This window comes from Myotis daubentonii, chromosome 14 (genome assembly GCF_963259705.1).
Source record: "Myotis daubentonii chromosome 14, mMyoDau2.1, whole genome shotgun sequence".
Classification (NCBI taxonomy): Eukaryota; Metazoa; Chordata; class Mammalia; order Chiroptera; family Vespertilionidae; genus Myotis; species Myotis daubentonii.
In genome coordinates, this window is record NC_081853.1 from 59,186,740 (window position 1) to 59,210,974 (window position 24,235).

The 24,235-nt window shown below is 56.1% G+C and overlaps 1 protein-coding gene across 1 annotated transcript; it reads right to left on the reverse strand.

Moving 5' to 3' along the window:
- Positions 1 to 113: 113 nt before the first annotated feature.
- PTPN23 (protein tyrosine phosphatase non-receptor type 23) lies at positions 114 to 19,207 on the reverse strand. Its single transcript, XM_059664931.1, has 24 exons — positions 19,036 to 19,207; positions 14,452 to 14,526; positions 8,371 to 8,498; positions 8,126 to 8,202; positions 7,474 to 7,523; positions 7,205 to 7,336; positions 6,886 to 6,966; positions 6,677 to 6,808; positions 6,546 to 6,593; positions 6,174 to 6,230; positions 6,003 to 6,061; positions 5,748 to 5,827; positions 5,529 to 5,643; positions 5,371 to 5,436; positions 4,847 to 4,992; positions 4,270 to 4,581; positions 4,041 to 4,195; positions 3,802 to 3,953; positions 3,533 to 3,712; positions 1,697 to 3,446; positions 1,437 to 1,621; positions 1,111 to 1,354; positions 917 to 1,030; positions 114 to 845 (listed from the first exon to the last, which is right to left on the reverse strand). The coding sequence occupies exons 1-24, from the start codon at positions 19,117 to 19,119 to the stop codon at positions 366 to 368; spliced, it is 4,902 nt and encodes a 1,633-aa protein (XP_059520914.1). The 5' UTR covers positions 19,120 to 19,207; the 3' UTR covers positions 114 to 365.
- Between the last annotated feature and the right edge of the window lie 5,028 nt (positions 19,208 to 24,235).

Consider the following 24,235-nt stretch of genomic DNA (forward strand, 5'->3'; position numbering starts at 1 on the left):
GGTGGCCCCCAGCTCACCCACCCACCCACCCACCCACCCACCCACCCACCCACGGCCATGAACGGTGCCGGGTGGTAGGCTCCCTCTTGGAGGCAGCAATGGGCAGACTTGGCCACAGACAGGTTGGTTTATTCCTTCAGCAGCGAAGAGCTGGAAAAACATCAGGTCCCACAGTAGCAGGATCTGCCTAAGGCCTAAGGCCTGCGACACGTCTGCACCCCATAGGGGTGCGGGCTGGACCAGAAGGGCGGAAGGCAGCAAGGACAGGAGGAAGAGACCGGCCACCTCGGGAGGCCCTGCTGGGCGCGGGCAGGCGGGCGGCGGGCAAGACGATGTAGTGTGAGGACCAGGCGGGCAAAGCCTGCTCAGGTCTTGTTGAGCGTCCAGAGTGGATCCAGAAGGCTGAGGGGGTCGTCGGCGGGCGGGGCAGCCCGCAGCCCCTGCCCGTGGTGGGCGTGCAGGAAGTTCTGCTTGCTCATCCGCTGCTTTCCCCGCAAGGAGCTGTCCAGGGAGAAGGCCTCCGGGGTGAGGGAGGCCAGCAGCTCCAGGGAGGAGGAGGGGGGCCCCAGGCTGGGGACCTCGGGAACGGGCTGTTCCTCCTCGGGCTGGGGTGTCTCGGGCAGGGGTGAAGAGAGGGGTGGTGGGGAGGAGGAGGGGAGCTGGGTGGACGGCGGGAGACTGGCTGGCAGCAGGCCTGGGGGCTCCACAGGGCCCGGCAGGCAGGCCACTGGGGAATCCAGGCCCCCGGGCGGCCGGATGCTGAGCTTGGCGATGGTGGCCTGGATGGAGCTGATGGGCACGTCCCCCCCGAGGACCAGGTCCTGGGAGTCCTGAGGGAGGTGGTTCTGAAAAGAGAGGTGGGTGAGGGCGGGACACGGGCTGCGCTGTCCCTGTCCCGGCAGGGTCCCTGCCTCACCTTCTGGCTGACGCCTGTGCCCGCCAGGGGCCTGCAGGGTGGGGGCACGCCATGGCGCTGCAGGACCTGCTCCACGTGTCTCACCACCGCCTCGTGGCAGAACCGGAGGTGCAGCTGCAGGGGCACAGGCTGGTCAGCGGGGGTGGGGGTGGGGCATCCCTCAGGGCAGAGCCTGTCCGCGCCCAGAGCCTCACCTTCTCCTGCAGCATGTGCTTCCTCTGCTGCCGCATGCGCCGCACCAGCTGGGGCAGCTCGGGGAGCCTGTTCCCCGCCTCCACCTCCTGCACAGCCGCGTAGAGCAGCGCAAAGGCTCCCGTGCGGCCCACCCCGGAGCTGCAGTGCACGACGATGGGCGTGTGCAGGGGCCGCTGGTGCAGGTAATGCGCGTGCACCTCCTGGATGAAGCGCAGCAGGTTGCTGGGGCTGTCGGGCAGGCCTCTGCGGGGAGGGGGGGCTAGAGTCACACCTGACCGAGGCCTTGCCACCCTCCATGCTCCCCCCACCCAGGCGGCAGACGCACAGCTCGGGCCAGGTGGGGAAGTGGAGGTGCACGAGGGAGCGCTTGAGGCTCTGGTCGCGGAACTGCAGGCTCAGCACCCGTTCCACGTGGGTCTCAGTGGTGCGGACGCTGCTCAGCGCCAGGCTCAGGGCGCCGTGCACCATGGGCTGGCCTCTCTCGGTGGGGAAGTAGCGAGCCACCTTTTGCTGAGGGGCAAAGAGGGCGGTTAGGGGTGCTTTTCCAGGATCCCCGCTGGGCACCCACCCACCTCCCCCTCTCACCTTCTCCATCTCCGCCTCAGACACCAGCATGACAATGACCGACACTTTCTGCTCATGCACCATGAGCCAGAAGTCGGCAGCTGTGCCCGGCAGCGGGGCCTGGGTGGCCACCAGGGGCGGGCAGTATGGGGAGAGCCCCTCCACGCGGCTGGCGTTGATGTAGTCGTCCTTGCCCGAGCGCAGCACCACGCGGTTGCTGTCATACGGCATGACGTCCTGGTGCCGGTTCTTCAGCGAGTAGCAGCGGGCAATGGCGATGGAGCGGCCACGGGCGTCGTGTTCCTGTGCGTCCTGCAGCTCCCGCCACACGGCGTCCAGGGCCCCGGCATCGCCCAGCTGGCCCCGAAAGGCCTCCAGCTCTTGCTGCAGCTGCTGCAGCCTCTCAGGACGCTCATAGGGGTCCCGCTCAATCAGCCGCAGGGCCTGAGGCCGCCGGCCCTCGGCCGCGTCCACCTTAGTCGGCTGCAGTAGGGGCTGCCCACCCCCGGGAGGCTGGGTGCCACCATGCTGGCTCTCGGGGCTGGAGGAGAGCAGGTCTGCAGCCACAGTCCCCCGGCGCAGGCATGGGGGCGGGTCTGTCGCAGGGGGCCGAGGAGGTACTGGGCCGGGCCCTGGTGAAGGGGCAGGTGAAGGCACCAGGTGGGGACTAGGGGTGGCCTGGCTGGCAGGTGAGGGGCCTTGAATGGAGAGAGGGGCTGCCTGGGGGCCCAGGGGCCGGGGGGAAGGGGCAGGACCATAGGCCAGGGTGGAATGGGGAGGCTGAGGGGGCCCAGGGCTGGAGAAAGGCAGAGCCCCAGAGTGAGGGGGCAGGGGTTCCTGAGAGGGGCCTGGGTAGAGCTGGGAGTGGAGAGGTGGTGGTGGCTGCCCCAGGACAGCAGGCTGAGGGGCGAAGGAGTAGGGGGGTGGGGGAGTCATGAGCCCTGGAGCCTGGGATGGGAAGAGGTGGGGATGCTGGAGTGGCAGGGGCTGCTGGGGGAGCTGCTGGGGGGGCTGGGGCCCAAATGCTGCCCGTGGGGGATGAAGCTGGGGCTGGGGCCCTATCCTTGGGGCTGGAAACCCCGTGGGGATCCCAGGAGGAAAGTGGTGCTGGGCTGGGGGTGCTGTGAGGGGCTGCTTAGGCCCCAGAGGATAGGTGTACGGCATGGACAGTGGCTGGGGTGGGGGTACTGGGAAGCAGGGCTGGGGAGGAGCAGGGGTGGGGCTTGGCCGGGGTGCTGTGTGGCTGGAGATGGGCGCCTGGACACTATCCACCGTGGTGGTGGCTGGCCGGACCCCCATCGCCAACTCGGGGCCCGAGAACTGGGGCGGGGGGGCGGAGGGCAGGCCTGCGGCCGGGGGGTGTGGGCCTATGGCCCCATAGGGCGTGCCCACCACGCCGTGCTGAGGGGAGGAGCGGGGCACGAGGCCCAGCTCTGGCGTGTAGACAGGCGCCGCGTAGATGGGGGGTCCAGGCGCCACGGCCATCGCAGGGGGCCCCGGAGCCTGGGGGCCCCTGGGCTGCATCACCTGGGTGGGTCCTGAGTAACTGCCTGGGGGCAAAGGGCCTGAGAGATAGTGGGGTCCCGGGCCCGCAGGGCCAGGGAAGGGGACCGGAGCCAAGCGGAGTGTGGCGGCCGCTCCCAGGAAGGCGTCGGGCAGGCTGCGCAGCTCCTCCGGCGGGTCTCCCATCTCCCCAGCCTCGCCCTCCTCCCTGCGGGGCAGCAGTGGCTTGGGGGCTGTGGGCCGTGGGGGTGGCTTCTTCTTCAGCTCCCTGCGGGACAAAGGGAGAAGGGGAACCGGCCCAATCAGCCAACCCGGGTCTGGGCTGCAGCGCCCTGCGGTCCCGGCCACACCTACCTGTCCAGGAGCTGCTGGCGGGCAGCCTCACGGGCCTGGCAGGTGGACTGGGCCCGCTCCAGCAGAGCGGCCACCTTGCTCTCGAGGTCCGCATAGAAGTCCTTGCCCTCCTGGGACTTCTTCATCAGGTCCTCATAGGCTTCGTAGGAGGCCACCAGGGTCTGCAGCGTGGAGTTCCACCTGGAGGGCAGAGGGGCCGGCGGGAGGTGAGCGGCGGGAGCCAAGCTCAGGGAGGGGCTCTGGGCAGGAGCGCAAGGCCAGGCACTGACTTCTGGTCCAGCTCGCTGAGCACCCGGCGCACGGCTGCATACTGCACGTTGGCCTCGGTCAGCGCGCGGAGGACGTTGTCCTGGGCAGCCAGGTTCTGCTCCAGGTACACCCTCAGCTGGTCGTACTTCTTCAGCTGCTCCTCGAACAGCTTCTGAGGGAGTGGGGGGAGGACAGACACTCAAGGCTTTGCCACCTCAGGTGGAGCCCACAGCCAGGGCCCCGCCACCTGCTCCCCCACCTTCATCTCCGAGCGGTCCGTGGTGACCAGCGAGGCGGTGATGTCGTCCTTCTGGATGAGCTCCCGCAGCTGCTGCTCCAGAGACACGCGCTGGTCCCGCATCTCCTGCACCTTGGCCAGGATGCGCTTCAGGGTCTGCAGCACGGCCTGGTCCTCTGGGGGCAGCAGGGGTCAGTGAGGCCAGAGACACCGCAGCCGTCTCAGCCACGGCCCAGGAGGGGGTGCTCACCTGGGGTGAGGGCTGGTGCGGGCAGGGCAGCCCGGACCTGGTCCAGAGGCCCGCTGAGCAGGCGGAGGTTGCCAACGTGCAAGTTCATGGCGCGGTGCAGCTCACTGTTCGTGAAGGAGGCCTTTTCGTGGACCTCCATGTACTTGGCCCATTCTCGCCTCACCTCTGCCAGCTCCACCTGGGAACCCGCCACACTGGCCCCTGCCTGGCCCACTGCCTCCTGCAACTTCTGGTCTAGCAGCTCATCCTCCTCCAGCAGGTCCCTGATGTCCTTCAGTGAGGCCTCCACGTCCGTGAACACACCTGACAGCACTGAGGGAGTGTATGGGGAGGGGGACAGCCTGAGGCAGGCAGACCAGGCACCCGCCCCGGCCTGTGACCCAGGAGACAGCACTACCCTCAGTCAAGGCTTGTGGGCAGCCCAATGCTTGCCGAGCAAGCACACCCAGGGTGTGGCATGGGGGACGGTATTCGTGCCAGGTGCTGGGAGAGGTGCACCCTCCATCCTGGGGGAACAGGGGACAGAAAAGGCCACAGGAGATGACATCCCCACCCTCACCTGCCTACCCCCTCCCACCTTGCATGGACTGGACGAGGTTCCGGACAGTGTCGGGCCGGACGCTGAGAGCTGCACACTTCTCCATGAGCTGGGGCGGGATGTGGTTGTACATGTCCAGGTTGTCCACTGTCTCGGGATCCAGCTGCATTGAATCCATGAACTGGCTGTGGGGACACCAGGCCCAGGCGGGTGATGGGTGCTGACCCAAGTCCTCACATGTACAGAGAGGGCACTAGGGTGAGTCTCCCCCGCAGCTGCAGACAAGTCTGAGGCCCCAGCAGAGAGCAGACCAGCACCCTGGCCTCCACCCTGAGGCTGGCCTGGCCCCAGGGCATGCCCACCGCACTGCGGACAACACGGGCAGAATGGACACCCCTCCCACGACTCGGGCTCTCACTTAGATGGTCAGTCTAGTAAACAAGACCTGGGTTGGGAGGGCAGAGCGGGGCACACCCGCTACTACTTTCCCTCCTGCGGGCAGCACCAGGGCCCACCGAGGTCTGGTGTGTAACCCCCATACCCCAGCCCCAGCCCACACTTACTCCAGCACCTCATTCTTGTCCTCAATCTTGGCCATGATCTCTCGAAGCAGCTTGGCCTTCTCCTCACTGCAGAAGCGACAGAGCAGTTGCTGGAAGCCTGTCTCTCAAGACACCCCACTCCCACCTGTGCCGAGGGCAGGGCCCGCCCGCCCACCCACCTGTACAGTGACGAGGCTTCATGGGCAGCCATGGGGACCAGCTTGGCGAAGATGTCAGGGCCGGTGACAGCTGGGTCTGTGGGGTTCACTGGCAAGGGCTTCACCAAGGGGGCACCTGGGAGAGAGAAGTTGTGGAGCCCAGGCCCTTGCAGCAGCCCTCACGTCTGCTCTATGCCCCTGTCCCTCCTCCCTGACCCCAGCCTCCCCCCAGCGGCAGACCTTTCACAGGCTGAAGGGTGTCCAAGGCCGGGACAGCCTCGTGGTAGATGAAGTCATTGTCCTTCTTGGCAGAATTGTACCTGGGGGTCCAGGGAAGGGGGGGGTGGTCCTTGGATGAGCAGCAGGGCCCAGGAGCTGGCCTCTATGGGGCTACTGCTCTCTGGCACTGGTGGCTCCCTCTCAAGGGTGCAGGCAGAGGGCCAAGACCCTTGCTCATGAGAAGGACCAGGGCCACCCCCGGCCCCACAGACTCACTTTCCTCCAATGACATCCATGGCAAAGCGAAGTGCATCCTGCACAGTGTCAGGCTGGCCCTGCAGGGTAGGGAAGGGGCTCAGCACAACTCAGGCCAGTGCCAGCACCCCGCCCGCCGGCCTGCTCCCTGTCCTCGGGCTCTCGGGGCAGCAGGCCCTTTCCTGGCTTTACCTTGGCCAACTTGATGGCTTCACTGAGCTTGTCCAGGGCACTCTGGAAGTACGCGACCTGTGGGGATAGCGGGGAGAGCCTGGTCCTTCCCTGCTTGGAGTCTCCTCCTTCTGCCCCCCAGTGAGCCCTGCCTGGCCGTCACATGACCCATTAGAAGGCCAGATAGCTGGGTGCCAGCCAGCCCCTCTGCAGGGAGTCTGCTATGCCTCCTCAGCTCGCAGGGATGAGGGCTGCAGCAGGGGCTTGTTCAGGGATGAGGAGGTGGGAGGCCGAGAGAAGACCACCTCCCCTATTCTGTAGGGAAGGGATCCACCGGCTTCTCACTAACAAGGCTGGAACCAGTCCTGGGTGCTGTCCTCACAACTCACTCACCTGCTCCCCGAACTTCTGCTGCTCCTCGGCCTGCTTCCCCATGTGCAGCTGGGAGGAAAGAGACATCGCTACTTAGTTCCCAGGCTGTGGCACCTCAGCCCAGCCCAGGGCCAGAGGCACGGTGCCCTCACATGAGCCACAGCCGCAAAGTAGTAGATCTTCATCTGCACCAGCTTCTTCCAGTCCTTCTGGATCCGGCCCAGCAGTGAGGCGGTGTCAGGGTTCTCCAAGGCCCGGCAGGCCTCCTTGTAGTAATCCACCACCTGGGGGCCCGATGGGGTCAGTGGGGCGTCGGCAGAACACCGAAGGCCAGCCCTGAGCACATCTCCCCCATCCCTACCTGGGCGCTGATGCGGGCCACCAGGAAGCTCTTCCTGTTGTCCAACATCGACTTCTCCAGAAGGCACTCCTGAGCCTGGCCCTGGGGCAACCAGTCAGGTCCACTCCCTGGTCCACCCGAGGCCTTGCCCTTCTAGCAGGCAGACCACAGGGACAGCTCTCCACACCCTCTCCTCCAGTCCCCAGCCCAGCTCCTGACCCACCTGGCGCTGTCAGACCAGAGCCCAGGCCCTGCACTGCCCTCTGCTGGGCCTGTCTAGGGTCCAGCTCGAAGTCCCCTCCCTGGATTCAACTCAGTTCCCACCAGGGCACCTCCTCACCAGCATGAGGTTGACATTGAGAGTGAGGATCTGGCGGCTCATGTCGACGCTGTAGGCGTGAGGGAAGTGCTCCCGCAGGTAGGCAAAGGCGCCTGCTGCACACTGGAAGTGCGTACAGGAGACCTTCATGCCCTGGGTGGGAGAGGAGGAGGGTGGCCAAGGGCAGCGCCAGACCTGGGGCAGGATTCAGCCCAACTCGGGATCTGAGAGCGCGCAGCAGCCCTCCCTGGTCACATCCCATGTCCCGTCCACTGCCCTGCCCTGCTCACCTCCTCAGACACCCGCTTGTCCATGGCTCCCAGCATGGAGTGCAGTGCACCTGGGGAGGCAGAGGGTACAGGGTCAGTCTGGGGGTGCTCCCCACACCTGTGTTAACAGTAAGGCAAAGGGCGCAGTGTTGTCACCCATGATCAGGAAAACGGGTCTGAACTGGGGCTGTTGGTCCATGGATATCAAAGCTGAGCAAATGGGGAAACTCATCGACGTCTGGCCAAGACCCCCAGGCTCCTGCCTGCACCAAGCGGGGGTGCAGGTGGACAGAGGAGAGTTCCTGCGCAGACTCTAGCCTAGAAGTCCGGTCTGGAAGCTTCTCTCTGGAGCCCAACTGGGGCTGAGTCATCAGGTTGATAGCAGAGCCGGCTGAGCCCAACCTTGTTTTCCTTCTGCCTGGAGCAGCCCAAACTCAAAAGGGGGGCTGGGAGCTGTCCAGTCAGAGCCATGGCGGCCATCGTCCCAGCGGAGCCCACAGCGGCCACACCGGGCAGCAGCCCCACCGAGCCTCTCCCCAACAGGTGGCTCCCCGGGGCCCAGAAAGGAGGCGCTGGCAGAGATGTGGGAGGCAGGGGAGGGGTCCAAATACAGGGTCTTCCCTGCACCAGCCCACTGCCCCGTCGCCTGCTGCGGGGCTGGCAGGCAGCTCACCCAGGTTGTAGAGGATGCAGGCCTGCTCGTACTGGATGTCCTCGTGCGCCACAGACTTGCCCGAGAAGATCTCGGTCCTGCAGACACGGCACCTGGTCATCCTGAGGGCAGGTGGGGGCCCAGCCACCCCCGGGCAGGGTGGGAGGGAGGCCCTGGGAGACACCATATCCAGCTGCTCCCCACCCTCTGCCACAGGAAAAGGGAGGACGGGCATCCCCAGCCCCAGACGCCCAGTCGGCTCTCACCAGGTGACAGGAACGGCAGCCTCCTGGCCCGAGCCCATGGGGACCCGGCTCTGCAGGTAGTGGAGTTGGCCCAAGTACTTGCGGAGGACGCTGCAGCCCTCAAAGTCCCGTGGGACCCGGACGGCGTTCTGGGGGCGGATGGGAGAAGCAGGCCTGCCATCACTCGGGGCTGAGGAAAGCCTCAGAGCTGGGCACTCCCACCCAGGGGCCAGGAAAGCCCACTGCTGCGTCCATGCCGTCCGACACACCATCCCGCGGCCAGCGTGGTGGGCAGAGTCAGCCCACCGTCCGGAAGGCAGTCGACAACATGCATCCAAATTCTGAATATACTCAACACGTGACCCACAGTTCTGTACCCACAGACAGACAGAGAAATCCGAAGCGCGGCTGCCTCAGTGAGCACAAGGGACAGCTGGCACAGCGCTGTCAACAGGTCAAACAGTGAGCACCACCAACAAGCCCAGCAAAGCGGCTGGAACAGACGCACAGGCACAGAGCAAGGCTGATGGCAGCGGGAGGGGGGTGGGGGGGGACTACAGCGTAAGGAATGTCGTCAATAATATTGTAATAACTATGGACAGTGTCCAACGGGTATGAGAACGCTTTGTATGATTACCAAACCATTATGCTGTATACCTGAAACTAATATAAAATACTGAACGTAAACTGTAACAGAAAAATATAGAGCAGCAGTTTGGGTAGATGGGGGGAGAGGATTATTTAAGTAAGTTATGTCAAGGCTACATCTCCTCACACAGAAAAACTGAAGACATGTTAAGATTTCCAGATCAGACGTATCACTGGGGCGAAAGTATGTAATAGATGAGGGGTATGATTTCATTTATGTAACAGCATGTAGACACTGACATCCAACTGCATTATACAGACAACAATAAAAATCTACACGGTTATGTCTGAAAATGTTAAGTGTCCATCGCTGAGCAATAGGGTTTATTTTATCTTATTCTATACGTACAGACATACATACAGATATATTTAATTCTTTATGTATTTATAGTGAACATTTTCAATTTTTATAATAAGCAATAAAGAGATTGCTATTTTCAGAAGAAGAAACACACACACACACAAAGCAAATGACCCCTCTGCTCACACAGCAGAGCAGACGGAAACCCTCTGAGACGCAGGTGCACACAGGGGATGGGACTCGCCCGTGTGCCAGGACCGGACCCCCCAGGTCCCAGAACTGAGGGCCCAGTGGGAAGCAGCCCACTGGCTAGAACTCCTCCAGGACTCCACATAGGACTGAAGTCTGTCATAACCATCAAACACGAGAAAGAAAGAAAAGGCATCCAAATCGAAAAAGAAAAAGGTAAAACTGACATTATTTGCAGATGACATGATACTACAGAGAACCCTAAAGATTCCACACACAAAAGCTATTAGAATAAATGAACTCAGTAAAGTATAGGGCACAAAACTGAGATTCAGAAATCAGTTGCATTTTGTACACCAACAACAAACTATGAGAAAGAAAAATTAAGACAACAATCCCAGGTACAATTGCATCAGAAAGAATAAAATACCTCGGAATAAACTTAAAGACCTGTGTTCAGAAAACTGTGAGACACTAAGGAGAAAAACTAAAGGAGACACAAATGGAAGACTATAAACTATTATAAAAGGAAGAATTAACATAGTTAAAATGACCATACCACCCAAAGCAATCTATAGTTCAATGCAATCCCTATCAAAATACTAATGACACTTTTCACAGAACTGGAATAATCTCAAAATTTATATGGAACCACAAAAGACCCTCAATATAACCAGAGCAACCCTGAGAAAGAACAAAGTTGGAGACAGCACACTACCTGACCTCAAACTACACTGCTACAAGGTCAGTTATCAAAACAGGTTGGTACTGACATAAAAACAGACGCCTCGCTCTGGCTGGTGTGGCTCAGTGGATAGAGCGTCGGCTGTGGGCTGAAGGGTCTCAGGTTCGATTCCGGTCAAGGGCATGTACTTGGTTGTGGGCACAGCCCAGTGGGGAGTGTGCAGGAGGCAGGTGAATTGATGTTTCTCTCTCACCAATGTTTCTAACTCTATATCCCTCTCCCTTCCTCTCTGTAAAAATATCAATAAAATATATATTTTTTAAAAAAAATAGAGAGACAAGAATACACGATGGGGTAAGACAGTAAGTGGTGTTGGGAAAACTCAACAGATACATGCAAAAAATGAAACTAGACCACTTTCCAAAACCATATGCAAAAATAAACTCAAGTGAATTAAAGATTTAAATGTAAGACCTGAAGCTATAAAACTCCTAGAAGAAAACACAGGCAATAAACTCTTGGATATCACTCTCCGCAACTTTTTGGATACGTCTCCTCAGGCAAAGGAAACAAAAGAAAAACAAATGGGACTATGTCAAACTAAAGAGCCTTTGGGGTGAAGGAACCATCAACAAAACGAAGACATATTCGCCAATGATACATCAGATAAAGGGTGAATATCAAAATACAGTATAAAGAACTCATACAAAAAAAAGAAAAAAAAAGAACTCATACAACTTAACACCAGGAAAAAAACACAATCTGATTAAAAAATAGACAGAAGATCTGAATAGACATTTCTCCAAAGAAGACATACAGATGTCCTAGAGACATATGAAAAGATGCTCAACATCACTAATCATCAGGGAAATGCAAATTAAAACCACAATGAGCTATCACCTCACACATGTCACAATGGCTATCAGCAATAAATCAGCAAAACAACAAGTGTTGAAAAAACAAAAAACAAGTGTTGGTGAGGAAAAGGGAACCCTCGTGCACTGTTGGTGGGATTGTAAATTGGCGCAGTCACTGTGGAAAACCGTTTGGATGTTCCTCAAAAACTTAAAAACAAACCTACCATTACCATATAATCAAGCAATTTCACTTCTGGGTACTTATCCAAAGAAATGCAAAACACTAATTCAAAAATATATAGGCGCCGAAACCGGTTTGGCTCAGTGGATAGAACATCGGCCTGCGGACTGAAAGGTCCCAGGTTCGATTCCGGTCAAGGGCATGTACCTGGGTTGCGGGCACATCCCCAGTAGGAGATGTGCAGGAGGCAGCTGATCGATGTTTCTCTCTCATCGATGTTTCTAACTCTCTATCTCTCTCCCTTCCTCTCTGTAAAAAATCAATAAAAAATATATTAAAAAAAAATACTTATAAAAAAAAAATATATAGGCAACCCTATTTCTTTGAAAGGTGGGCATTAAAAACCCAATAAAAACAATGAACTGAGAAAAATATTTGTAGCACATAACACCAAGAAGCAGTATCATTAATACATGAATGAGTCTCATAAATTAGTAAGAAATAAAGTATAACACTCTCATAAAAAATGGACAAAGAGCAACAGCAGTCAAGTCCTTAAAGAGGATATATAACAAATACATTAACAACTGTGAAACCTTACTATTAACCAAATAAAAGAAAAGTAAATCCCCTTTCACCTATCAGACCGCCAGCACTGAAAAGGAACAGCAGGAACAGGCACACAGCTGCCAGGGAGACAAGTACATCCTTTTCTCCCACCAATTCCTACAGGAACGACCCTACCGAGACGAGGAGCATCAAATGGCAAAAACCGAAAATTACCTAGTGCTCTCCAAGAGGGGGCTGATTAAAATATACTTCAATGTAATGATCACAGGCCAGCCCTAACCGGTTTGGCTCAGTGGATAGAGCGTCGGCCTGCGGACTGAAGGGTCCCGGGTTCAATTCTGGCAAGGGCATGGACCTTGGTTGCGGGCACATCCCCAGTAGGGAGTGTGCAGGAGGCGGCTGATCAATGTTTCTCTCTCATCGATGTTTCTAACTCTCTATCCCTCTCCCTTCCTCTCTGTAAAAAACAAATAAAATATATTTTTTAAAAAATGATTACAGGCCATTGAAACACTCCTGTTGTATGTTCACCGATACAGAAACATATCCACCATATGTTGTGAAGTGAAAAAAGCAGGCGTATAGGTGGTATATGATTCTCCTGGGGTTTTATATAGTACCTGTGGCCCGAACAGTGGTTCTCAACCTGTGGGTCGCGAACCCTTTGGGAATTGAACGACCCTTTCACAGGGGTCACCTAAGACCATCAGAAAACACATATATAATTACATATGGTTTTTGTGATTAATCACTATGCTTTCATTATATTCAATTTGTAACAATGACAATACATCCTGCATATCAAATATTTACATTATGATTCATAACAGTAGCAAAATTATAGTTATGAAGTAGCAACGAAAATAATTTTATGGTTGGGAGTCATCACAACATGAGGGACTGCATTAAAGGGTCGCGGCATTAGGAGGGTTGAGAACCACTGAATTAGAAGAAATATTTATTTTTTAAATATATTTTTATTGATTTCAGAGGGGAAGGGAGAGGGAGAGATAGAAACATCAATGATGAGAATCATTGATTGGTTGCCTCCTGCAGGACCCCCACTGGGAACCAAGCCCGCAACCCAGGCATGTGTCCTTGACCGGAATTGAACCCGGGACCCTTCAGTCTGCAGGCTGACACTCTATCCACTGAGCCAAACCAGCCAGGGCAGAATATTTTAATATTCTATTCGCCCTTTCTCTATAAGTGTCAACCAAGTTCACGATCGACAATGACAGACTGAAACACATGCATGCGATCAGCACCAGCGAGAGCTTTATATGTATCATGCATGGGCGAGTCAACTTAGCCTCTTATAGATATAGAATAAACTGGCTTCATTAGACCTGCTTTCTGATTTAGCTAAACTTTTTCCAGCCCAGTGAAGCACCCCAACTTCTCTTTCAGGTAATTGTCAGCAACACAGCAGTAAATATCAACACAAAGCAGATTATTATTGTAGATCACACAGGGAGAACAAAGGGTAAATATTTAACTGCAGCCGTGTTTGACTGTATTCTGTGCAGTGAGAAAACCTGAAGCCATTTTCAAGGTCCACCATTTCTTACTTCTCTTCGGTCGGGTCAAGTTTCTAAGCTTTCTAAATCTCCATATTCAGCTAATGAAAAGAAAATAGGATTCTACCGAGTCTCCTATCTACCTACTCCAGGACTTCTGTGAGGATGAAATGAGATGAGGCACGGGAAAACGCTTCACAGACATTTGGTTAAAGTGTAAAGTGTTTGCACCTGGCTATGAAGCAAGTGGTGTTCCTGGGCTGAAGAAACTGCAAGGAGGCTAGTCGCTAGGGAGAGGAAGCCGGGCGTTGCTACGTGACATCATTACCCAGAGCCCAGAGCCCAGAGCCCATAGCGTCATTTCCAGACTGGGCTGGGCTGGGCCACATTTTGCACCATGGGGTCTCGGCAGCGTTGGCTGCGGTTTGGTGGGGTGTCCGGGTGGTGGTGGGGCCTGTGTCCCACTTGGGGGAGCTGAGTATTGCTTTGTGGGCACCAGGTTCGTGGTGCCATTTCTCTGTAAATGGCCAGTGTGCGTCATGGCAGCTCCTGCATTGAGCATCCGCCCCCTGGTGTTAGGTGTGCATTATAGCGACCAGACAGACACATCATATTAGCCTTTTATATATATAGATAGATTTATAGATAGATAGATACATAGTATATATAAATAAAAAATATATAAAAATTACGAAATGACTTTTAGGATGGGTTTTCTTTTTGCTTTTTTTTTTTTTTTGCTGTTTAGTATTTTCAAATTTTCCTATCATTAGTTTTGCTTTTACATGGAAAAGTGCTACATTTAAATAAGAACACACAACAGCAAAACTGAAAATAAAATGAGAACCCAGCTGCAGGTGGTTTCTTTTCTTTTTTTTTTTTTTAAATATATTTTATTGATTTTTTACAGAGAGGAAGGGAGAGAGAGAGAGAGAGAGAGTCAGAAACATCGATCAGCTGCCTCCTGCACATCTCCTACTGGAGATGTGCCCGCAACCCAGGTACATGCCCCTGACCGGAATCGAACCTGGGACCTTTCAGTCCGCAGGCCGGCGCTCCATCCACTGAGCCAGACCGGTTTCGGCATGCAGGTGGTTTCTTTACGTCCCTCAAACCAGTCCTGGTCACACCTCACACGCGCGACCTCCTACCTGTCTGAGCAGCTCCAGCTTCTTCAGCTCCTCGTTGTAGGCTTCGGGGTTCTCTCCATAATTCTTCAGGACAAACTGGAGAGAGAGGAGGGGAATGTAAACCAGGGAGGGAGACTCCCGGCTCCCGCTCCTCCCCGCCCCCCCAAATCTCACAATCACCAGTCAGGGTTCAGGAGCCATCCACACCACAACACCAGCTCCACTCCTGGGCCACCAGGAGCCCAATCACGGAGCAGCACCAAGAGGCTGGCCAGAGCCGCCTCCTCTGAGCAGAATGGACGGCCCTGCGTGAATCCCAGGCTGGTCTCCACCACGCGGCAGCCTCTCTACGATGCCCAGGACTCTGCCAGCTCAGGAGGCCGGGGAACTCAGGGGTGGAATGGGATCCTAAGAGCATCCCCAAACAGGCCACACAGTCAAGCCTCCTTTAGGGTCGGACCTGTTGTGCTCTGGGTCACACCACACCCTAGCCCAGTGGTCGGCAAACCGCGGCTCGTGAGCCACATGCGGCTCTTTGGCCCCTTGAGTGTGGCTCTTCCACAAAATACCACGTGTGGGCGCACATGTACAGTGTGATTGAAACTTCGTGGCCCATGCGCAGAAGTTGGTATTTTGTGGAAGAGCCACACTCAAGGGGCCACAGAGCCGCGTGTGGCTCGTGAGCCGCGGTTTGCCGACCACTGTCCTAACCCAACAGTAAGTGTCGACAAAGGTGCCACGCAAGAGTGGGAGTGCAAAGCCTCTTCAGCAGCCCACGCTCCTGGCTGGGAAGGCACCACAGAGACAAGTGGTCTGCAGTGTCCCCGGCGGGGAGGGAAGGCCCATGGCTGGGTGACAGGGATGAGCAGACGAGGGGCAAAGGGAAGGTCACTGCTCACACCACTGCCCAGCCACCACCTCAAGAACTGACCGCCTGGAAGAACAGGCAGTGACCACACTCACCGCCTGGAGGCACAGCCAGAACCAATGGGGGTGGGGACCGCGGCGCACAGGCCACATGACGTCTGCAGAATCATTTGGTCTGCCCTGTCACTGCATTAGGGGCGAGTTAATTAAATGTTGGACCAAATATAGCAGGCTAGATTTTTTAAGATGTTTTCTTTTTAAAAAATATTTTTTTATTGATTTCAGAGAGGAAGGAAGAGGGAGAGATAGAAATATCAATGATGAGAGAGAATCATGGATCAGCTGTCTCCTGCACCCCCCACACTGGGGACCAAGCCTGGAACCAGGCATGTGCCCTGACCAGGAATCGAACTGCGACCTTCTGATTCAGAGGTCGATGCTCAACCACTGAGCCATGCCAACAGGGCTTTCCATTGATTTTTTAGGGGGAGGAGAGAGGGGGGGGGGGGGGGAGAGAGAGAGAGAAACATCAATGTGAGAGAGACACATTGACTGTCTCCTGTATGCACCCCAACAGGGACCAGGGATCAAACTTGCAACCCAGGTACATGCCCTTGTTCGGGAATCGAACCCGAGACCCTCCTGCGAACAGGCCGAAGCTCTAAGCATCAAGTCACGCTGCTCAGGGTGAGGGAACTTTCTGGGCCTGGTCTTCCCATGCAGTGCACATACTTCTCCTCTTCCACCGGTGTCACCGTCTAACTTGTAAATGTCCTCTACTAGAGTACGAATGCCAGGAAAGAAGTGTCACCTCTTACCCACCTGGATCATCAGGGCTCAGCACAGCGCTCCACAGGCTGACCCGAACACAACCCGTTTTTACCCTGCTGTCCTACCCCTCAGCTCCGAGCAAGGGAAGAACAGGCAGAGTGGGGCTCCAGGGCTGGGGAGAGGAGTCCAGGTCAGGGAGGGCTCCCAGGCCGCAGGGGCGTCGCCTCGTCAGGACAGTCCCTGAAGGAGGTGGCCGTGCTCAAGCGCAGCCCACCCACAGGTGGCTCAGGGGGTTCATGCAAACACGTCAGAACCTTGTCAAATAAATGGTGGCACCTTTCCCATGTCCAAAGAAAAGGAAACAAAGAAAAAGAGCAGCTCTGCCGGTGTGGCTCAGTGGACAGAGCGTCGGCCTGCAGACCAAAGGGTCCAGGGTGGATAACGGTAGATTAAGGTCCGGGACACATGCCCAGGTTGCGGGCTCGATCCCCAGTGGGGTGCGTGCAGGAGGCAGCCGATCCATGACTCTCTCTCATCATTGATGTCCCTGTCTCTCTCTCTCCCTTCCTCTCCGAAATCAATAAAAACATTTAAAAAATAAAAGAGCAGATGGACAGGAACTTGTCTCTTGAGCGGCTGACACCTCAAGCTAAATGGCTCCTGAGAACTCCTCTTGGAGGCCCAGCCTCTCCCATGGCGGGCACCGTGTTGCCAACGTGAGCCCCCAGAGAGAGCACCAGAGGTAAATTGCGACCAGGCATCTCCTAGGCCAGCGGTAGGCAACCTTTTTGTGAGTGCGCGCCAAAACCAGCAAAATCTCTGACTCAAAATTCTTCTGCGTGCCAACCCTAATTTTTTGAGAACATATTACGCCTACTTGATATCTCTTAAGGTGTACACATGTGAAGAACCTTGAAGAAATAATAAAATTCATTCGAGCGACAAAAACACGACGTGTGATGATGAAAAATACATTTAACGTATACATGTACACTGAGAGTCCGACAGAAAACTTTGACTCCGATGGATATTACCAGTGGGACTTTTGCTGCTGCATCACTGATGACAGAGATTTCACATCAGGTTTATATTTCGTGACCTTCAGAGATATGCACGAGCTACTACTTTCATCCGCCAGGCTACTCCTATTACGAGACTTAACAAAATTCATCACTGAGAGCAAAGATTCACAGCGTATGTGGATGAAACCATGGAGAGTAACGCTGTTGCAAAGTTTCTTAAACAGAAAAAATTTTCTGGAATGGCATTCCAAGTCCTCAATAGTTGGTTTTTGACACTGGTACTCCTGGTACTCCTGTCTCTAATCGCTTTTTTTCAATGTTTTCCAAGTAACTCTAAGGTCAATAAATTTCTGCTTCCAAATTGAGCTTCTCTGAAATTCAATCAACTGCATTTCAAAGTCAGCCATGTCTACGGTCTTTAAGACAACCTGTTATGTAAAATTATTTATTTACCTAAGATGCACCTACACTGAATTTGTGTGAAAAATAAAAAAGTCGATATTAAGAAAGAAATTGCAAATGGAAGATTATAAGAGAGGGTTTCACGTGCCAGGAAAAGTTACTGGCGTGCCATGTTTGGCCCGCGTGCCAGGGGTTGCCCACCCGTCCCAGGCGCCTCTGAACCAAGATGCTCTCCGCTGGGTTTGAGTGGAGTGAGAGGCAGCACCTCTCAGTCCCTCCCAACTGTCAGAGGGTCACCTTCCCTGGGTGCCCACCAGGCTGCGAAGGCAGGCGGTGCCTCCGGCCACTCCCAGGTGAGCAGGGGTGGGGGTGGGGGGTCGGGGGTGGGGGGAAGAGGATGAAGAGCCGGTGGGGAAGCGGAACGTCGTAGAGGCGTTTCCTGGTTTTGTAAGCGAGGAAAAAGGTCCAGGGAGGTTAAACGATGGGCTCCACGCACCACACGAGCTGCCGGTGTCTGAAGGAACGCAGGGCGGTGCAGAGAGGAAGCTACTTCCCAGCCCATTTTCTTTCTTTTATTTTTTTTAAATACAGTCAGAGAGAGAGGGAGAGAAACATCGACGAGAACCATGAAGGCTGCCCCCTGCACGCCCCCACTGGGGATGGAGCCGCCTGTGCCCTGACGGGAATCGAACCCCGGCCTCCTGGTTCCTAGGTCCACGCGCAGCCCCCGAGCCAGGCCAGCTGGCAAGCCCCTGCACCACCTGGGACACTGGGCCTCGTGCGGGCACCGGGCCTCCTGGGTCCCTGCTTTTTCTCTCTTTTCTCGGGCCTCGGCGTTCGCAGACACAGCTGATGACGAGGATGCCCGGCTGGTCCTCCCCCTCCTGCCGACCCTCGAGGCGACCAAGGGCCCTTCCCAGGCCGACGTCGCGGGGCTCCCGAGGCGCAGTCCGCGCACCGGCCCGACTTCACATCCGATCTTCGGTCACAGGCCGCCGCCTCCATCAGCGCCAGGCCCGCCCGCGTCCTCCGACCTCCGACCGGCTCAACCCAATGTGCGAGGGCCTCCCGGCCGCTCCCGCTGCTCATCCCCGGGGGCGGCTGGGAAGGCGGAGACCCGCCCCGGGGAACGCGGACCGGACCGAGGGGGCTCCCGGACCGGGCCCGCCTACAACACGGGTCCGAGCGCCTCGGCGTCCGCCCGCCAGTCCCGGGGACCGCGCGCCCCCTCACCCTGCTCCCGGGGGGCGGCTCTGGCGTGAGGAGGGCGGGGCGGGGCTGGGTCCGAGCGTCACGCCGAGGAAGTGTGCGCCCCGCGGGCGCCGTGGGTGGCCCGGGACCGAAGTTAAACAGCGGCGTCGACGAGGCCGCGGTGCCCGCCCCGGGCGCGTGAGGAGCGGGAGCAGGGCCCCGGGCGCGCGGGGGAAAGAGGCTGGGCCGGCGGAGGGAGCCGGCGGGGCCTGGGAGGGGACGGCGCGCCGGGGCGTCACGCGCGGGCCGACGGCGGAGACGCGGAAGGAGCGGGGAGGGGAGCAGCGCTCACCTTCTTCACAGCCGCCTGGAAGAGGAAGTCGCCGGCCTCCTTCAGGTCCAGCCAGATCATGGGCATTCGGGGCACGGCCTCCATGGCGGACAGAGCCCGCCGGCCGCCGGGCCGCTCCCCTCGGCCGCTCCAGCTGCTGGCTCAGCGCGCGCACTGCCCCGCCCCTCCGCGCCGGAAGGCGGTCGTCACGCGGGGATGAAAAAGGCCCGCACGGCCTTCTGGGAGATGTAGTCCCCGCCATGCCCGCGCAGCCTTGCGCACACGCGCAGTTCAGTCTCCTCCGAGAAGAGGGCCTGGAGTCCTCCAGCCCGAGTCTCCAGCCCGAGGCGAAAGGGCTTCTGGGAGTGGTAGTCTTCCTCCCTTAGCTGCGAGGTAAGGCGCAAGCCGGTTTCTTCCGGGCCGTACAGACCCGCCTGCCGAACGTAGGCCGCGCCGCGGGACCAGAGCCGGCTAGCGGGTGGGAGACTCTAGCGTCGCGTCGCTGCTCACGGAAAGGCGGGAGTGGACGTGGGGCCCGGGAAGCCGTTTGGCCACAGGACACAGAGCCCAGGCCCGAGCACGAGCTCAGCAAGAGGTCGGGATGAACAGCTGCTGGTCGGTATGGGCTGGAGCAGCAGGAAGGAAGGGACCGGGAGGAGTAGGACGCCCTAGTGCAGCGGTTCTCAACCTGTGGGTCGCGACCCCTTTGGGGTCCAACGACCCTTTCCCAGGAGTCGCCTAAGGCCATCAGAAAACACATATATAATTACATATTGTTTTCATGATTAATCACTAGGCTTTAATTATGTTCAATTTGTAACCATGAAAATGCATGGTATTTACATGACGATTCATAACAGCAGCAAAATTAGTTATGAAGTAGCAACGGAAATAACGTTATGGCTGGGGGTCACCACACCATGAGGAGCTGTATGAAAGGGCCGCCGCGTTAGGAGGGTTGAGAACCGCGGCCCCAGTGGATCCTTGCAAGACAGGGAGGACCTGGAGAGGGGGGAGCCGGCCGGCGCAAAAGGGGGCGCTGGCCTGTCTCCCGATGGAAAGAGCGCGTGGGCGCTGCCTCCTGAGCCGCTTGGAGCTACTGTCCTTCCCGTTTTACGGAGCGGGACCCGCCCAGCCGCAGGCTCCTGGGGTGGAACTGCCCACACGGCCTGCGAGGACCTGGTTCACGTGCCAGGGCTGCCACAGCCGGTGCCCGACGTCCCCGCTGGAGGCCACACGTCTGCGATCGAGGCGTCCCCACGCTGGTGTCTTGAGGCCCGACTCCTTGTTGGCAGAGGAGTGTCTGCCTGTGTGGCCACACGGCTGTCCTCCTGGGCACGTCCGTGGCCTAATCTCTGCTCGTGGGGACACCCTCAGGGCCTCGCTCACCGAGTCTCCCCTTTCAGAGTCTGTCTGCATGGGCGATGCCTATGTGCACACGAGGTCTTTGGCTGACCCCCCCCCCTTCCGTGCTTCGTGTCTCCGATCAGCTCCGTTCAACAGCTTATTTTGCTCATTAGATTCCAACAGGAGTGAGATCAGGGCTTCCTCTGCTCATTTCCCTGGGGTCACAGACAATAGGGTGGTGCAGGCCTGGGAGGGGGGGGGTGGGCCTAGAAGGGGTCACTGGGTGGGGGAGGGGACATACGTAATATTTTCAACAATAAAGATGTTTTTTAAAAGAGTATCTACGAGAGTCATTCTAAGGTCCTGGGGCTGGGGACTTCCACACAGGAACGTGGGGGAGGGGGCACCATTCAGCCCCTAACGGTCCTGGTGACACGAAGGGCAGTTGGTGGGAGAGGCATCCAAGGCCAGGAGGCCCTGTGAGGAGGGGCCTCGGGTGCTGAGGGATGGGTGGGCACGGGCCAGGGGGCGGCCGCAGAAGGGGTCAGGGAAAGGTGCTGCACCCTTGGGAGTGTGGGGAAACAGACTTGGAAGGAATGGCGAGGCGTAGGCCCGTCACAAGAGGGCAGCAAACACCCATTCAGCCAAATCAGTCACCTCTTCCTCTGCCCCCTATGGGGCTTGGCTACAGTGTTCCCACAGGTTCAAGCCTCGGACTGAGGAGAGGGCACAGTCCTCTCTCTCATGGCCGCGTGCACGTCCCAGCTGGAGGGCAGAGCCCGCCCAGCACAATCATAGCCATCGGCCGTAGCTGTGAGCGTGAGCCTGTGGTCCGAACACGTGGCCCCGCGTGCCTTGTGATGGAGTTCAGGTGCATGTAGTTGAGTGAGGTTGAAACCAACGAGAACGCTGGAAACAACGTGATCACACCCCTACTTTGCCTTGTGGCATCTGCTATAAAATAAAGACTCGGCTTGTGGGCGCGGGCGCTGTCTCATCAGGGAGCAGCGTCCCACCCAGACCCAGCTTTCATTCTCTGGTCTGTCTCTTCTGAGCCTTTCACCCCCCCTCCCCACTCAGGATCACCCTTGGCTGTGCTGGCCCAAGTGGTGCCCGAACAGGGCTGAGTTCGGGGGGATTTAAAAAGTGGTCAGGTTGCCAAAACCGGTTTGGCTCAGTGGATAGAGCGTCGGCCTGCGGACTGAAAGGTCCCGGGTTCGATTCCGGTCAAGGGCATGTACCTGGGTTGCGGGCACATCCCCAGTGGGGGGCGTGCAGGAGGCAGCTGATCAATGTTTCTCTCTCATCGATGTTTCTAACTCTATCTCTCTCCCCTCCTCTCTGTAAAAAATCAATAAAATATATTTTTTTTAAAAAAAAGTGGTCAGGTGAAAGGAGGCTCCAAGGCGCGCACAGAGAGTAAGCTTAAAAAGCAAAAGTGAGATAAGGCCAAAAAACAAAAGGAAGGTACGGAGCCGAGGTGTGGTAAATTAGCTCGGTGTAAAACGGGACAATGCTTAACTGAAGCATTTTTAAAGTCGGCATTTTTAAATTTCTAAGGTAGAAATAAGCAGAAGCAACTTAGAGATTGCTATATAGCTGAAGGCCCAGAGAAAATTCCTGCTTCTATCTTCAGTTTGTGGTCCGTGATTCGGGGCTACCTAGAGCCCCTTCCCGGAAAGGGATGGATGAATGCGGCAGGAGATGTAAGACAAATGGTAGAAAGTGACCAGAGGCTTCCATTACCTCCTCCAGTCCCTGGGGCTACCGTCCCCGTGGGGGAAAGCCCTCTGGACAAGGTGCTTCCTCAGAAAAAGGAAGGAGAATTGGAGGAGGAGGCAGAGAGGGAACAGCGCAGGCGGGACCGGGATGATGGGTCTAAGACCCGCCTGCGGGAAGCTCCCTGTCACTCGTCAGCCTCTCCAGTCGCCTCTAAACAAGCAAGAGCCAGAGTGGGATCTCTGCCTACTCCAGCGTCTCTGCATGAGGCTAAGCAGGCTGGGGAAGGCACTTCAGGATTTAGGAGCCAATCGTACTCTGAAAGCGCAATCACTAAAACAAACGGGGAGAAGAGGTTGTGTTTGTGTCTTTCCGGAAGGAGCAGTACAATGTGGGTGCCAGAACGATACGTGCGACACCACAATGGACCCAGAGAAGCTCCCTGTCCCTCCGTTCAAGAGACGGAGAGTTGCCCCGATGACAGCAAAGAGGAAGAAAAAACAGAGGCTGCACTAGCGGCCGAGGTGCCAACATGGCGTCAGCGGAAGCAGCTGACCACTGAGGCCCAGCAGATGGCAGAAAAGCAAGGAGTGGAAGCTACGCCTCCAGCCCTGTTTATGGCTGTCAGCATAGAGAAATAATAGAGAAGTGAGCGGTAGAAAATAAGCGGTAGAAATGTAGAAATAAGCGGTAGAAATAGAGAAATAAATAGAGAAGTGAGCGGTAGAAATAAGTAGACATAAGCTGTAGAAATAGAGAAATAAACGGGGGTTGCAACCCAGGAAAGGTTTGGGCAAGGGCAGCCAGGCCTACCTATAGTTCATAGTTAGAGGTAGAGAAATAAGTAGAAATAAGTGGTAGGAAATAAGCTGTAGAAATAGAGAAATAAGTAGAAATAAGCGGTAGAAAATAAGTAGAAATAAGCTGTAGAAATAGAGAAATAAGTAGAAATAAGTGGTAGAAAATAAGTAGAAATAAGCTGTAGAAATAGAGAAATAAGTAGAAATAAGTGGTAGAAAATAAGTAGACATAAGCTGTAGAAATGTAGAAATAAGCGGGGGTTGCAACCCAGGAAGGTTTGGGCAAGGGCAGCCAGGCCTACCTATAGTTCATAGTTAGAGGTAGAGAAATAAGTAGAAAATAAGCAGTAGAAAGTAAGTGGTAGACATTAGAAAATAAGCGGTATGAAATAAGCTGTAAAAAATAAGTGGTAGGAAATAAGCTGTAGAAATAGAGAAATAAGTGGTAGAAAATAAGTAATTAGGAGGTACAAAATAAGGTAGAAACCTCCTAGGTTTTGTTGAAGCCACTGTAAAGCCGAAGATGGCTGTGGTTGCTGTTGTTTAAGGAAGTAATTTTTAAAAATATATATTTTATTGATTTTTTACAGAGAGGAAGGGAGAGGGATAGAGAGTTAGAAACATCCATGAGAGAGAAACATCGATCAGCTGCCTCTTGCATACCCCCGACTGGGGATGTGCCCGCAACCAAGGTACACGCCCTTGGCCGGAATCGAACCTGGGACCCTTCAGCCCGCAGGGCGACGCTCTATCCGCTGAGCCACACCGGTCAGGGCAGTAATTTTTATTTTAGACCGAGATCGTAAGCTCTTGCAGCAGTTGCATTGTTTCTAGGCTTTGGTTATCTTTGTGCGACCAGATAGCTCCCTGGGACTTTGGGTCTGTGTGAGACGCCAGACTCAGAGTGGGAAGACTCCAGCTCTGCAGGACCGAGGGTTGCTCGTTGCCATGCAGCCGCGGCTAGAGAACGAGGCCGAGAAGGGACCAGACTTCACCTGTGCGGACGGGGCTGGTTTGACGGGGACTGGTGCGGACTCAGTGCCGAGGACAACCGTCCCAGCAGCCTGATCCAGGGCACTAGCTTTGCATCGGCGACATCCTTGCATCGGCGGGATATCAGCACGGAGTCAGCTGGAGAAGATGGCGACTGAGGCCGAGCAGATGTCAGAAAAGCAAGTGGAAGCTACGCTAGCGTTGGTGAACTGTCAGTTTTCTGAAAAATCTTGCGGAGCTAAATCTAAGGACTTTGAGTAAGATGTCCTGAAAACGTTAACATGTTTGTAGTTCGGTTTTGCATTGGTATTGCTTTGTTATTAGCCAGAGTTTTGTTCTCTTGTTAACATTGCTGTGTTTAT

What these genes read in the sequence shown, in the direction of transcription:
- PTPN23 (XM_059664931.1), bottom strand. Translation starts at nt 19,119, where the DNA reads ATGGAGGCCGTGCCCCGAATGCCCATGATCTGGCTGGACCTGAAGGAG. An exon ending in ACAAGCGGGTGTCTGAGGAG is followed by an intron (nt 7,337 to 7,473) that starts GTGAGCAGGGCA and finishes TCTCCCACCCAG; the next exon opens with GGCATGAAGGTCTCCTGTAC. An exon ending in AAGCCATCAAGTTGGCCAAG is followed by an intron (nt 6,062 to 6,173) that starts GTAAAGCCAGGA and finishes CCTACCCTGCAG; the next exon opens with GGCCAGCCTGACACTGTGCA.